The sequence below is a fragment of the Sorghum bicolor genome, chromosome 7, assembly GCF_000003195.3.
Source record: "Sorghum bicolor cultivar BTx623 chromosome 7, Sorghum_bicolor_NCBIv3, whole genome shotgun sequence".
NCBI lineage: Eukaryota > Viridiplantae > Streptophyta > Magnoliopsida > Poales > Poaceae > Sorghum > Sorghum bicolor.
In genome coordinates, this window is record NC_012876.2 from 41521376 (window position 1) to 41535859 (window position 14484).

At 43.6% G+C, this 14484-nt stretch overlaps 1 protein-coding gene and 1 long non-coding RNA gene across 11 annotated transcripts; one reads left to right on the forward strand and one right to left on the reverse strand.

Annotated features, from left to right (window-relative positions):
- LOC8069902 (transmembrane 9 superfamily member 9) lies at window positions 2523–6318 on the reverse strand. Its single transcript, XM_002445366.2, has 7 exons — window positions 6065–6318; window positions 5086–5250; window positions 4887–4996; window positions 4693–4801; window positions 4499–4611; window positions 4254–4407; window positions 2523–4125 (listed from the first exon to the last, which is right to left on the reverse strand). Exons 1-7 carry the CDS (start codon window positions 6173–6175, stop codon window positions 2968–2970), a joined length of 1920 nt encoding a protein of 639 aa, XP_002445411.1. The 5' UTR covers window positions 6176–6318; the 3' UTR covers window positions 2523–2967.
- LOC110437058 lies at window positions 7853–11406 on the forward strand. Of its 10 annotated transcripts, none has more exons than XR_002455109.1 (7): window positions 7854–8202; window positions 8292–8477; window positions 8577–8628; window positions 8720–8840; window positions 9407–9467; window positions 10417–10721; window positions 10826–11365. It is a non-coding gene; the product is annotated as an uncharacterized LOC110437058 (long non-coding RNA). The 10 variants fall into 10 exon arrangements; XR_002455114.1 differs by having other exon boundaries at window positions 8577–8625; XR_002455112.1 differs by having other exon boundaries at window positions 8590–8628.

Consider the following 14484-nt stretch of genomic DNA (forward strand, 5'->3'; position numbering starts at 1 on the left):
CTATTCCTTGTTCACTTGGGGTTATGTATATGGGAAGACTAGGGTTATAGTAGTGATGCTTAGCTGCTCTACTCATCTCATACACGTGCCTAAACAAGTAATACTCTCTACTCAACTTGATGCTTAAACTGTGCTGAACCTTTGGTCACTGCGGTGATAACGATGTTGGATGCTTATGTGCATCGTGATGATGGTGGTGACAGGGGGAGCGGGTACTGTTGGTGGTCCGGTTGTTGGGCGTACCCATCTCTGCTCTCCGTAAGGACTTAGTCATAGAGCGGCCCCCTGAGACATACAGTGCAGCTCCAAGCCATATGGCTCTGGCTTGACTAATTAGTAGGAACTCCACTATTAGGGTGTTACTTTTTGGGTAGGCTTGAGGAAGTAACTTAGGTAATGGATATTAAGATGTCGGTTGATCGGTACGCCATGGCTATGGGTATCGACTGCCGAGCGCCCCGGCCAAAACTTGCGAGTGGCATCCTATTAGTTGGACCCTGTGAAAGGTCTCGTAGTGAGACCCTGTCTGGTCACCTTGGTAGTGTTTTGGGGAGTCATGACCCCGGGTAAGTGGGAATCAGGACTTGGAGTGAACGTGCACACCTCTACAGAGTGTAAAACTGATATATCAGTCGTGTTCACGGTCACGAGCGGCCCAGACTCTCACATGATGAGCAAATTGGATTCACATGATACTTGGAGATGGAACTTGTTTGAGGTGGCTACCTCGTGCTTTGGTGGAATGGCTATTCCGTGTGGGCAGGATTGCTATCATGTGTTCTTAATTGGGGTTAATCCCTGGACTACAATAACTATTAGGATAGTCATTTAAAAGATGCTATATACAACTTACACTAATTAAGTTGAGTTTATACTACTCACAACTAGAGATAGGTTGTTCTAATAATAGAGTTATGATTAAAAGCGATCAACTAAAATGCTACCGCAGTCAAACCAAGTTAGCTTTACCTTGTTTTAAGCCTTGCATGTCATTACTTTCCGTCTGTGCTTGCTGAGTTCGACATGAACTCACCCTTGCTATAATCATTAAAGGTTGCTCGGACGATCCAGAGTACAATTGTGACTTTCCTGCTGAGTCGCCTGGTTGTTAGGCTCGTGTGATTCTACCGTCGACCTTCGTGTGGCAAGGTGGTCCTGCTACGCCGACGTGATTTAGTTCACCTTTCATTTATGGAGCAATTTAGTTTATGCTTCCCGTTCGCACTTTGATCATATGGCTTGTAATAATGATACTTTATACTCATTTATGTAATTCGTTTGAACACTGTGTTTTGTACCATTGATGATGTCGATCCATGTGTGTGAATTTGAGATCCTGACGCACATGTGATTTGGCACCCGAATGCTCTTTTACATCCGGGTGTGACACGGCATCACGTTACGGCTGACCCCTTCATCGATCTGGCGCCTCGCATCTTGGATCTGGTCGCGGATCCTCGCGAACTAACAGCACATCCAAGGCATGGATCGTTGGAGGTTGGTTCTTCATGGGATGCCACTGTGCTCCAACTCGCAAACAGCACCCGCGCCACCTCTCAATCTCCCAGCGGCAGAGAGGGGGGAAAGGAGACAGGGAGATTAGGTTTGCGGTAGTTATGCGGAGGAACGCCCATGGAGGAGGTGGAGGAGCGACGACGGCGAGCCAGGATGGGCACGCGGTGATACGCGAGGCGCATGCATCGGCGCCTAGAAGAGAAAGGAGAGAGAGAAATGAGGATAGGGTTAGGCGGAGGCAGGTAGGGAGCTCTCGGGTTAGGTGGGGGGCTCTCTGCAAAATTTATGTCAAGGATTTACATGAAAAATATTCCAACGTGTGCATCGTTTCAGAACGATTGACTGGACTGCGGGTTAGTTTCAAAATAATCAGAGGGCTTTTTTGCAAGATAAGCAAAGACACGTGTCGGTGCTCTGAGAAGCCACCAATGCTCTGAGCTCTCTCGTGTGAGCAAACCTGAGCAGTCTTTAATCAACTCGGATTTACAGTGGAATTGAGAATCCTACTACGTTGTGGTCGAGTCGGACTCGTCCTCTCCAACTCCAAATCTGCTCGGACTCGGCCTCCGTCCAGCAACTTTGAGGCATCACCACGCAGGACGCCGTCGAATTTTGTGCGCCGCCTCCCTCCCAGTTCACCGATCTGCACCTGCCACGCTGAAGAGTTTCCTTCTCTTGTCCGAGTCTGACAACGGCACGTCGACTTTTGCGTGTTCAGAAAAAGACAACGGCTCATCGACTATACCGCTTCCTCAATCCTCAGGAAGGCCGTCGCGGACGTAAAAAATAGAGTGCGACCGGGAAAACGGTTCACGTGTATCTGCGCTGCACATAATCCTTCGATTTTCATCATTATTATCGTGTCACGCAGAAAAGGGGGAAAAAGCAAGAGCGCGCGCAGCAATCCGATCATCACCCCGGTGAACGGGCAGCAGCCGCAGGTAGAGGCCCTGGTCTCCAAAAACAAAAACACATGACAAATGCGAATGGTCTCCAAGGTCAGAACGTTAGAAAAAATATAATCCATTTGTCTGTACTCCGATGCAAAAGAAACAGGAGCCGGACTTTGTAGCTACAATTGTATACTCCGTATCATGGAGTAAGTCAGAGTGCACGTCAACAAGTACATAAATTCTGACAGGAACAAGAGATAGATTACTCAGCATCCGTATACAATTCGCTCAGCGTCGAGCGCTTGATAAGCATATATCCTGACGGTCCAAAGGCACAGCCCAAAAAAAACAAAACAAAAGAGAAAACAAAAAAAAAATACTGCACTAGCTATAATACCTGAATCATACGGTAATGAATCGCAACTTCATCATAACTACCAGCTTGGAAAACTCAAAACGAGGCCACTTGCAGCTAAACTCAGCGGTCCTGTAGAATTCATTATCCACAGAAATTTCTTTCTTCGTGGCAACAAAGAATTAGGCAAGAGTGCACTTCACCTTACTCGATCTTGACCGATGAGTAAATCAGCCTTGTGAACAGGAAGCACGCATAGAATCCGATTGTGCCGGTCAAGGCAAAGAAGGCATATGAGGCAATGAGCATGTAACCAAAGTACAGAACTGCTGAGACAAACTTGGTGATCTCAAGCTTTGTGAAGAAATAGAAGGTTGCATACAAGAAGAGGTAGAGTGCAGAGGAACCAGATGTCAGGTATGACCTCCACCACCACAGGTAATCCTCGCTGCAGAGCTGGAAGTAACATAGCACAATCGAGATCTCAGCACATGTCACGATGAGAATCAGGAACACAAGGAAGAGGAACCCAAAGATGTAGTAGAACTGGTGCAGCCAGATGGAGGTAAGGATAAAGAAGAGTTCGATGAACACAGCACCAAATGGAAGGATCCCTCCAATTAGAATCGAGAAGATTGGGTTCATGTACCAGGCCTGCTCAGGGATCTGCCTTGGTATCTTGTTTGTCTTCACTGGATCTTCAATGGTAGGTTTCTTGAAGCCAAGGAAGCTTCCAACAAAAACCAAAGGTACTGAGATACCGAACCAAAGGAGGACAAGGGCAAACATTGTGGTGAATGGAACAGCACCTGAAGACTTTTGCCCCCAGATAAGAGCATTCAAGAAGAAGAAAATAGCAAACACACTGCCAGGGAAAGTGAAGGCTGTCCTCAAGGCAATGTTCTTCCATTCTGAGCCCTTGAACAACTTGTAAAGACGTGAAGAAGAGTAGCCAGCAAGCAACCCCATGAACACCCAGAGCAGGAGCATGGCTGTCATCAGTCCACCCCTGTTCGATGGAGAAAGGAAGCCAAGAACCGCAAATACCATAGTGACAAGCAGCATGCCAAAGAATTGGACACCGGTGCCGACATAAACACAGAGCCAGTCTGAGTTTGATGGAGGCCTGAAAACATCACCGTGAACAAGCTTCCATCCTGTCTCCTCCTGGGCCTCTTCCTGAGTCTCAAGTTGGTTATACTTGGAGATATCCCGGTAAAGGGTACGGAGCATGATCATCGCAACCATTCCAGAAAGGAAGAGGACAATCATGAGAGAATTCACAATTGAGAACCAGTGGATCTGATCATCTGTCATCAATAGATAGCTGTCCCACCGAGATGCCCACTTGATGTCACTCTCCTACAAATTCACAGTAATACTCAGAAATGAGCAAACACACACTATTCATGCTCCGCATAGAGGACACTTAGTACTACAGCTACTACAATCAATTTTGCAATACAAAAAGAATCAAGCATAGTTCTAACCTTGAAATCCACATCATAAGTAAATATGATATCCTTGCCAACTTCAACCTCCTGAGGAGACTCAGATGAGGTAATAATACGTTGAGCATGAGGATCACACGTTGTCAGGCGGGTCTTCTTATCATTCCATTGCCCTTCATATTCATGCTTAACGCTGCAGCATGAGTCATAGTTCTGTGGTTAGATATTAACAAGTAGGATAATGTCTATATTTAACTACAGCTATTTCATTCCAAACAATGTACCTGTATGGTTTCACTTCAAAGGCCACAATCCTGGAAATATCTCTTTGCTCATCCCTGTGATATTTCACCGTAAAAGATAGATGGTTGTGGATGAAGTATTTTTCATCCTTGCTCTGCCAAATATATGAGACGTGCATCACATGAGATTATGCATTAATACAACATTCGGGCAACAACGTGTCATAGCCACTTACCCCTGAATATTTTCCTTTGGCCCCAACATGGAATCCATGTTGATAGAAATAAGCACCTTCTTGATCCACTCTTTGAATAGGAACAACTAAAGGTAGGTTGTCAAGAATCCTGTCAATTTAGAGAAATTATGTTTCAACAATTGACAGACATGAATAAACTGGTCATGGATCAAGCAGCAAAATTATTGACGTACATGTTAACACGGTACTCATCTTCAATCTTCTCCTTGAGAAGCTTTGCTTCTTTCTCCCCAACAGATATCTTGCAGACTATTTGACACATCTGAGGCTCCCTCATTTCAAACTGAAAAAAGGAAAATGCTCAACAGTCAAACTAGTGCCTAAGGTGACAAAAACTGATCAGATAAACCAATTTACAGTGAAAGAACAAACCGTATAGGGAGAGTTTTCAATGCGATCTCCACGAAGAACTTCACCGAGATTTTCCGCACTGTCAACTATGGTATCCGGCTTGCAGAATGGGAGAGAATAGTAAGAGTATGGAAGTTGTGTCTTGATTGAGGTCAGCTTGTTGACTTTCACAGGAAGTGGATCTTTCTGTAATGATATGTAAAATGCAGTGATTCTTATAAACATTAATTAATGTAGCAACATTTTAAGGAATAAGACAGCATGAGGCCACCCATGCTATTAAATATTTCAAACAGCACTAACATGAATATATCAACTAAAGACAAATGCTGATAACAAGTAGCAAGACAATAGGTCAGATACTGACAAACAGACAAATATAACAACTACTGTCAGGATCACAGTGTGAAAACTAGGTTCTTCACAGGTACTTAGATTTAATTCAACAAAATCAATGAAAACTACATTCCAGAACAGAATTGAACAGAACAGTTGCCATAACTAGTACTGTATATCGCAATCAACAACGACTAATATTAAAAATGTAATAACAACCTAATATGTTGTCGCCGAAGGACTCAGACACTCGCTAATGTAAAATTTTACAGCTCCACGTTCTCGTAGGTGGCACACTCTGGGTCTTTCAGGGTGAAAGCACATCTCCGTCGTTTTAGTCTATATCACGCATCCACCCGCGATGAGAATCTCACACGGAGAACGTGAAGGGAGAAACACATACGCAGCTTTTTGCACGGCTCATAGAAACGAAACATTCTCAGGGCTACCCATTGCGTGGACTGTGGAGAGCCAGAATCGTCGCGAACACACGCAGCCAGATCTCGATGCGGCTTGCCCGCGTGTTCGCAGATCTGGGGCGACCGACAGCAGATCCGAACCGCACGCGATCCCCAAACACACAAAGCGGTAGGGACGAGATCTCGAGTCAGGAGGGAGAAGCGGAGGCGAGGTGAGGCAAAGGGGTGGGCCGCCTTACGCGTACCTTCTCGAAGTCATTGGGCGCGACGCCGGGTAGGTAGAACCCTGCTGCCGGTGGCGCGAGCGCGACGATGCAGAGTGCGGCGAGGGCTACGGCCCACGCCGACGGCGCCATGCCGGTGTTGCGAGCAGGCGAGGGGAGTGGCAGGAGAGATCTCGTGGCAGGAACGCTCGAGGCTCCCCGGCCGCGGGGGGAGAGTGGAGACGAAACGGAGGAAGAAGAATGAGATGGCGCTTTTCCGCTGCGTTGCGCCAAGAGGTGATGGTGGTTTAATGGAGGTGGGCGCAGGGGCATACGCAGCGGCACGAGCGTTGCGCGGCCAACCCAGACTATCTGTACTGTTGCCGCCAGGTGGGTCCGATACGTGTAATCTGGCAGTGTGGTCCCACCATTCAGTGAGGGTAGAAAAGGCTTGTGGCGAGACAGCCCGTGCGCCTAGTTCCACGTCGCTTCTTTTTACCGGCTCGGTGAATTTCGATAACGGAGCTTGTTTATAGTTCACTCAGAGATAAAAAAAAAATTTAAAATTTTTTATTATATCGAATTTTACGATATATACATGAAACATTAAATATAACTAAAAAATAAAAATTAATTATATAGATTGTCTATAAATTACTAGATAAAATTTTTAAGCTTAATTAGTTTATAATTAAATAATATTTGTTAAATAAAAAGAAAATGCAACGGCACCCAAAATTAAAAATGAACTGAACAAGGCATTGGTTACTTCAAGGTGCACTTCGGGTGGTCCTACCTGTCAGTAAAGTACAAATTTTAGTGACGAAGAAAACCTTTACACTGACACCAGGGCCCGACTATTTGCTAGCACGTCGGTCCGACTTTTTCTGTGGTTGCGCTGTACAGGTGTTGGGTTGTTGTAGCAAGCAGTGTCGTGGGACTGGAACATCTCACCTACGTGACAACGCTTGTGCCGTGCCAAACGATTCGGGCAGGTGGGGCCCGCGCATGCAAAAGGGGTCAAGGAGGGCCCATGCGTCAGCGGGTATGTTAGGTGCACGCCACGGAAAGAAAAGCGAGTTTGGTGCGTGTGTGTTTGTTGGGGGTGGTGGCAGGAGCACCCACGGGCACGACCAGAAGAAGAGCACAGCAGCCGGCCAGCCTTGTTTAGTTGGCAAAATTTTTAGATTTTGGCTACTGTAGCAATTTTGTTTTTATTTGACAAACTTTGTGCAATTAAGGAGTAACTAAGCTTAAAAGATTCATCTCACAGTAAACTGCGTAATTAGTTTTTATTTTTGTTTATATTTAATGCTCCATACATGTGACTAAAGATTCTATGTGACGGAGAATCTTGAAAAATTTTGTGAACTAAACAAGGCCAACCCAGCACCCGTTTTTTTCTCCCACTCACAATGGAGACTCTATCATAGAGTCTAAAGTTATTTATTACCTCGAACAATGTGGACTTAGAGTCTAAATCAACATTGTTCGAGGTAATAGAATAACTTTAGACTTTATAATAGAGTCTGCATTGTGAGTGCCCTAAGTCATCGAAGAAAATATTATTAACTAATTTATTATGATTGCTTAATTCTCTCCTAAACTCTCCGCCGGCTTCCAGGCCGAGAAGCAGGGGTCACGTCGTCTAAAAAAACGCTGGCCATCGGATCTTTCAGTGAACGCTCCAGATTGATCGAAGCAGATTTCGCCCGAAGCAGCTTCTGCGGCTCCTCCTTCGCTTCCATCGGCTCTCTCTCTGCTTCTCTCAGTGTTGTGCGGCTTCTGCTCTGGAGTCATCCCACCAAATATATACGGCGGCTCCAGATTCTCTTTCCCGATCCTTCCACACCCAAAAAAAATCTAACCCCGACGCGTCTCCTCTCCCGTTCGCGGTTCGCCTCTCCCTGCACCACCGCCGCCCTCCTCCCCTAGCCCCGGCGGTGGCCGTCGCAGGCTATGGAGTGGCGTGTTTGGGACCCGACGGTGGCCGCAGGCACGCCTTCCCCCGTCATTGCCTCCTCCCATTGGTCTGCGTGTTCTTGATGAAACCCTAGCTTCCTGTTCTCGATGGCCCCGGCGGCGTCGCGAGCCACACCTGGCGGCACAAGCGCGTGGCGCGGCTGACCCCGGCTATGCGTGGCCTCTTTCTCGCTGACGGCGGCGGCGGCTCAGCTCGGGTCGGTTCCTCCCTTCTCTTCTTATTTCTCCCATTCTCCCCTACCTTTGACTCGCTCCCCCTTAGTTGTGGATGGCGATTTGTATTCAGATGGATTGTCCGCATCAGCTGCCTCCCCTACCTCCACTTTGTTGCGTTGCCAACATGGCTGCTCTGCTTGTTGCGGAGCAGGATGTGGCTCAGGTGCATGGCGCCCCTCCTTCGACAGCTGGGGTAGCCATGCTAATGTTGGATCTGTCGCGGCTCATCAGTCACATGACGCATCTTCCATGAGAGGTGAGTAGGGCCGTCACTCTATCACTCCATATTTTTTTTCTCTTCACGTGTATATAGTAATTATATCTGGTGTGGTTATTTTAATTCTTTCGAATTTAGCATTGAATTACAGAACAAATGACGGAGGCCATGAACTATATGATCTATGGTGGTGATTACTATTACTTCTTGAAATTCATTTTGGATTCGTAATTTTTTTTAATAAATAGTCCAATGGTCTAATTGATTTTTTTCCCCTCCAGAGAATGCCATGTACTCCCTTTTATTTGTCTACGACTTGATCCGGAATGCTCAGGACAATCGACCAATAAATGACTCATTCATGGTGGGAATAGAGTTCAAATTAGTTGCCATTGATCAATGGTAGGTAGACTTAAAGCAGCCATTTTCTATATTATCAGTTGTTCAGATTGTCTTTTCATCCTTGACAAAGAATATTACTGAAGAAAAGACATTGCCTGAAAATTTACATGTCATAAGAATTAATTAACTATTTCAAATATTGCCATTTAATATTTTTGCGGCACATGAAATTAGCTTCAGAGATAGATAATAATCTTATTCAATTGAAAAGCCAAAACATCTTACAATTTGTAGCGGAGAGAGTAGCTTACAAGGTGGATAGGATGATTTGTGTACAACCATGCTACTAATTGGTATCTTTTGAATCAAAGTAATGCATATTAGATTTTTTATGGTCATAGAAGTTTTCTGCCATCTCATCTATGAATGTGAGAGAAGCCATTTGTAATGTGGGATTTGGCTATCGGTAGGATTGAGGTCTGTGCCAAGATCATTTTCTCAGACATCTTAGCAGGCAATCATATTTACAGTTACTAATGATGGTTCAACAGTTCAGCAGTTGCATCTTAAAGTTTGCTCTGGGTAGGTTTGCTTAATGTGATTGATGTTGTTTCTTCCATTTTCAGTTATGCAAAGGATCGATGAGTTTGTGGGCATTGCACAGTTGCTGGTCCTGTGTGTGCTGAGGTCAGATTACTTATTGCCTGAGTTATTTATATCACTTCCTTAGCGCATTGGTCAAATAACACAGAAATGCTGAAACTGACATTTCCCTGTACATGTCTTTACCTATTATCTTTACATAGATTATATGGTTGCAGCACTTGGAACTCAGAACATTTCCTTGTTACCCATGTTATAGTATTTTCTCCTATGTGTTTGTCGTTATTAGAACACACCTTTTCTTTTTTGAGTAATTTTTTCAGGGTCCTTTGTGATGGGAAGTATGGGTTTTTGTTTTTGTTCAACCAAACTATGATTATTAGAAATTTAGAGTAGCCATAGTTTTTTCTAGACAAAGACCCATTTTCATTTATTTGTGATTGTGATCTATTCCTTTCTTGTTTTGTCACCACCTCTAATAACCTATCATCCATGTTAGAATTTTAGGCAATATCACTTTTCCAAGTTGCTTTCAGAATATATGCAGGATGTTGTCACCGAATATTGTTTGCATTGTGCATGGTTTCAGAACCATGTCCTGCATTCAGCATGCATCAATAAAGTGGTCATTGCAAACCATCCCATTCTTTTTGCCATATTTTATTTTAGCAACCTACTAAACACCATGGTACTTGAAAAGAAAAATATCACTCTGTTTTCTTTATTTGAAAATACCACTCATGTTCCTCATGCTTTCAAATATAGATTTCTACTTTTCTTTCAATCCCTGCCCTTTTCATTCATTCCTACGAGAAAGATGGGAAATAAGAAACGAGAGACAAAATTGGATATTTCAAAACAACAGAGAATTTGAGTGCCATCTTCCCAGGTAGAGTATTGAGTAGTGTTTTCCTCCAAATTTTGTTTCTTTGGAGTGGCACAACCGCACAGATCCACTCCTGTCTCTCTGGCGTCTCTGGAAACAATCCTTTAGGACCACCTATTCTTTGCTAATTGATGAACTTTACTGCAGACAGGTGTGGTGTTCCTAAAATGTCATACATATGTCCTGCCAACACTTACTCCAGCTACACATAATTCTCAGACCTATGGTTCACCCAGATATGTTGCAGGCAGTCTAAGTAGCAAAATGTACTCACATGTTGAGACTCTTGAGGTTATGCCGTTTTCCTTACTAATTTGGTTGAGTTCTCACCTGTCTCGTGATTTCAGCAGAGTTTCCCTTCCGTTGCAGTTTAGGAGATTTTAAGCAGATCCAAAATGTGATGAGCCTACGGAATGATATGGTGTATGGTTTAAATCCATCTGATTGAACGGGTATGAAAGAATTATCTTCTCAAATTTATTCTCGCCATCGTATTGTTCTTTAATTGATGTCGTTGACTGACCTCTTAAATTTGTTTGGCCATGGCCTATTGAAGATGAAGTTAGCACAGATCTTGTCAGCCAGTGTCGCTGAAATCAACAAACTTCTGCAGTTTGTGAGTTTACAAATCTAACGTTGGTTCCGAGCACATGCCCTATTTCCAAAGATTACATTGTCAAACACTTTGGTTGTCCGCAAGTGCTTTTGGTTCTCCTGTTTGTTTGAGTTTTCAATACAACTACATACAGAGGTTGTTCTTTGAACTCAAGTGGAATACATGTAAGGCTAAAGAATAAATACAACAAAGGTCATTGTATTCTTGCTTTAGAAATCCATTTAATATTTTTTTTCTTCTTCTGCACAGAATAGTTCCTGTTTTTATCCACTTTACTTCAAGCTCTGTCAGATCCTCTCGGTACTTTAGGTCAAAATGTTCAGCCACCATATGTATGCAACATGTACAGAATAAAATGTCAGCAACCATCATGTATGAACATATGTACCTGTGAACTTTATCTATGTACTCTTAAACTTTTAGATGGTGCAGCCACGCTTCACCATGCTGCATATTTCTCTAGCGTTTTCTTGTGAACTCCATAGCCATGTCAGTTTATATTACATTCTTTCTATGCCTTATGATATATATGACAAACTTTGAACGGTCAGTTTATACTACATTCTTTCTATGACTTATGATATATATGACAAACTTTGAAAGGTCAGTTGGAAAATCTACAGAATTTCACATGCACAGGCGCGCCATCGCGCGCATTTCACTAGTATCTAATAAATTCGGCTAACAAACAAGCTGACCATCGGCAACTGACGCACGGGGCACGTTGAATATGGAGACAGACTCTGGCCTTGTTTAGTTTACTCTGAAAACCAAAAAGTTTTCAAGATTTCCCGTCACATCAAATATTGTATCACATGCATGAAACATTAAATATAGACAAAAACAAAAACTAATTACACAGTTTAGCTGTAAATCACGAGATGAATCTTTTAATCCTAATTAGTCCATAATTTGATAATATTTGTCATAAACAAACGAAAGTGCTACAGTACCGAAAACTTTTCACTTTTCGAAATTTTTTGGCAAAAATATCGAGACAACTCTGTCGGTGGCCATTGGCGACGAGCCGACGGCCCGCTCGGCCACTCCGATGGACCTTTGAGACTGGCTACGCACGCCATGATAGGTAGGAGCAGTGTCTTCATTCCCTGCTGGAGTGCTGGTACATGCTGATTGGATCCGCATGATTTTTTTTAACTTCTATCATATTAAATATGACACATACATAGAGTACTAAATATATATTATTTTATAAAACTAAAAACACAGCTAAAAGATAATTTACGAGATAAATCTTTTAAACTTAATTAATACATAATTAGATATTAATAATCAAATAAAATGAAAATACTACCGTAAACATTAAATTTTAATAATCAAATAGAACAAAAATACTACTGTAAATATTAAATTTTAACACCTCTAACCAAACATCCTAGTATGTACCAGAGGTTTTTTTTTACAAGGACCTGTACCAGATGTTAGAGGAGGCTTCCAAATGCTGGAGATCGAAACCAACCATTTCCCAATGCATTGACTTCGATAGTGGAAACGACTCTGGCTGCACATCTAGCTAGGGGCTGTTTAGGTCTCGTTTGGGCCTTCTTTACTTCTCAAAAATTTTTAAGATTTTTCGTCACATCGAATCGTACGACATATGCATAAAACATTAAATATAGAAACAACAATAACTAATTACATAGTTTGACTGTAATTTACGAGACGAATCTTTTGAGCCTAGTTATCTCCTACAACTAAAAAGACTAAAGAGTGGACATTTTTTTGGTGCAACAATCCACCTTCGTCCTGTCCTTCTGCCCGTGCGACCCCGTCTATGCCGGCTTCATCGCGTCCCCTGCGGTCCCACACGGCCACACCCCACCCAGTAGGAAGGTAACTCCACCATAGGAACGCATCAAAAAAAGGAAGATTTCCTCCCAATCCCCAGGCGATCTCCTTCCCTGGTCCCGATCTTCACCAGCACCTGGCCACCACCTCCGCCCCGCGTCCGGCGTCCCTCACTCTAAACCCTCGCCGCGGCATCGTGCGGTGCAGCCCCCGGCACCCAGAACCCACACCTTCGCGATTGCGACTCCGCGAACAGGATCACAGAGCAGCGAACGATGGCTGCTAGCCTTGCACCTAGGGTTGGAGCAGCGCAGACGGTGGCGGCGAGCAACATCTGGGATCCGGCTGAGTCGCCTAGCAAGGGAGCAGCGTAGGCAGCCGACACTCTGGTCTTTGGCAGCGGCAGAGCAAAGGCATCGCGCACAGGCAGTAGGTCGGCTCCGTTATGCCATGGGCAGGCGCCGAAGGCAGAAGCACCAGGCCGCACTGCAATGGGCAGCAGCACAAGCCAACCCGACAATGCCCAAGACCTATTCGGCCAACCCCCAGGCGACTGCAGCCCACAGCAAGCTCCAAGCAGAGGCAAGCAAAAGGCAGTACCTCAGCAGGCCAGGAGCATAGCTGGTAATGCTGCAGCTAAGGGCCCCTTTGGAATAGAGGATTGGCAAAGGATTTTTGAAGGATTCACATTCCTAAGGATTTTTTCCTACACAGCCCTTTGGTTCATAGGAAAGAACAGGAAACATTCCATAGGATTGTATTCCTTTGGCTTGATTTCACAGGAATGTAAACAAGAGGTCTGACTTCTTGGAAAAATTCCTGGCGGGAAAGTTGTCTCCTCGCATGTATGTCATTGTCTGTTGGCAGGAAGGTGGCCATCATGCAAGCAAGCTGTTCAAATTCAAAAGCTGACCATCAATCCTTTATTTTTCCTGTAGTGCTACCGAAGGCCATCTCATTTTGTTTCATGTGGCTTCTATTCCTATAGGGTTAGATGAACATGCCAACTCAATTCCTGTAAAATTCCTATTCCTATGTTCTCCCTACCCTGTGTTCCAAAGGGGCCCTTAGTATTTTTTTTTTACAATTTACACATTATCATTGCTTAGAAATTTGATAATAAGTTATTTGATAAATTGTAGATTGTCCAAACAAATGTATGGAACCTGCGACACTGCTAACAACAAGTCAAGCGTGATATTTAAAAAACAACAAGTCAAGCACGGGCAAACGACAATGTCCAGCCAAAAGGTCCAGGCATCTGATCTCTTGTATCTCAATTTACTTGTGTTTTATTTTGTAAATACCATTGTTCACAAGTTTCAAACTTTCTATTGTAGGTGGCTCATAATTAGATGCTTAGCCATTAGTTTTTTGTTTGCTTTGTTCTTAATTAAGAAAATCCAATTCAACTTCATCTAGAATAATTCTGGTTTGGCATAATAAAACTAAAAAGAACTTGTGCCCCCAATGAAGGCGTAACGCTCATCCATAGTGTGGATTTGGCACTGCAGATTGGTGAATTTTACTAACAAAATATGTTTTTGTCAAATCACTGTTTCTTGACCACACCATTCTTTCAAAGTAGTTGATGATCGTATTTCTTGGAACAACCATTTTAGATATGAATTCTCGTTTAGTTAATTTGATACTACTATTGATTTGTCAGGGTAAGCGGTTTAGCTATTGGATTATCCTTCCAAGTTAGCACTTTGCAGTATCCTCTGTGCTTCGGACATCCTCCCAGTGACAATTATCCAGTTTAGCTGCCAGGGATAAGCGGATGAAAT

Excerpts from the sequence above, each read along its gene's own strand:
- LOC8069902 (XM_002445366.2), bottom strand. The coding sequence starts at position 6,175 with ATGGCGCCGTCGGCGTGGGCCGTAGCCCTCGCCGCACTCTGCATCGTC. Across the intron at positions 4,997-5,085 it reads TTGAAAACTCTCCCTATACG|TTTGAAATGAGGGAGCCTCA; the intron begins GTTTGTTCTTTC and ends TCCTTTTTTCAG. Across the intron at positions 4,802-4,886 it reads GATGAGTACCGTGTTAACAT|GATTCTTGACAACCTACCTT; the intron begins GTACGTCAATAA and ends CTAAATTGACAG.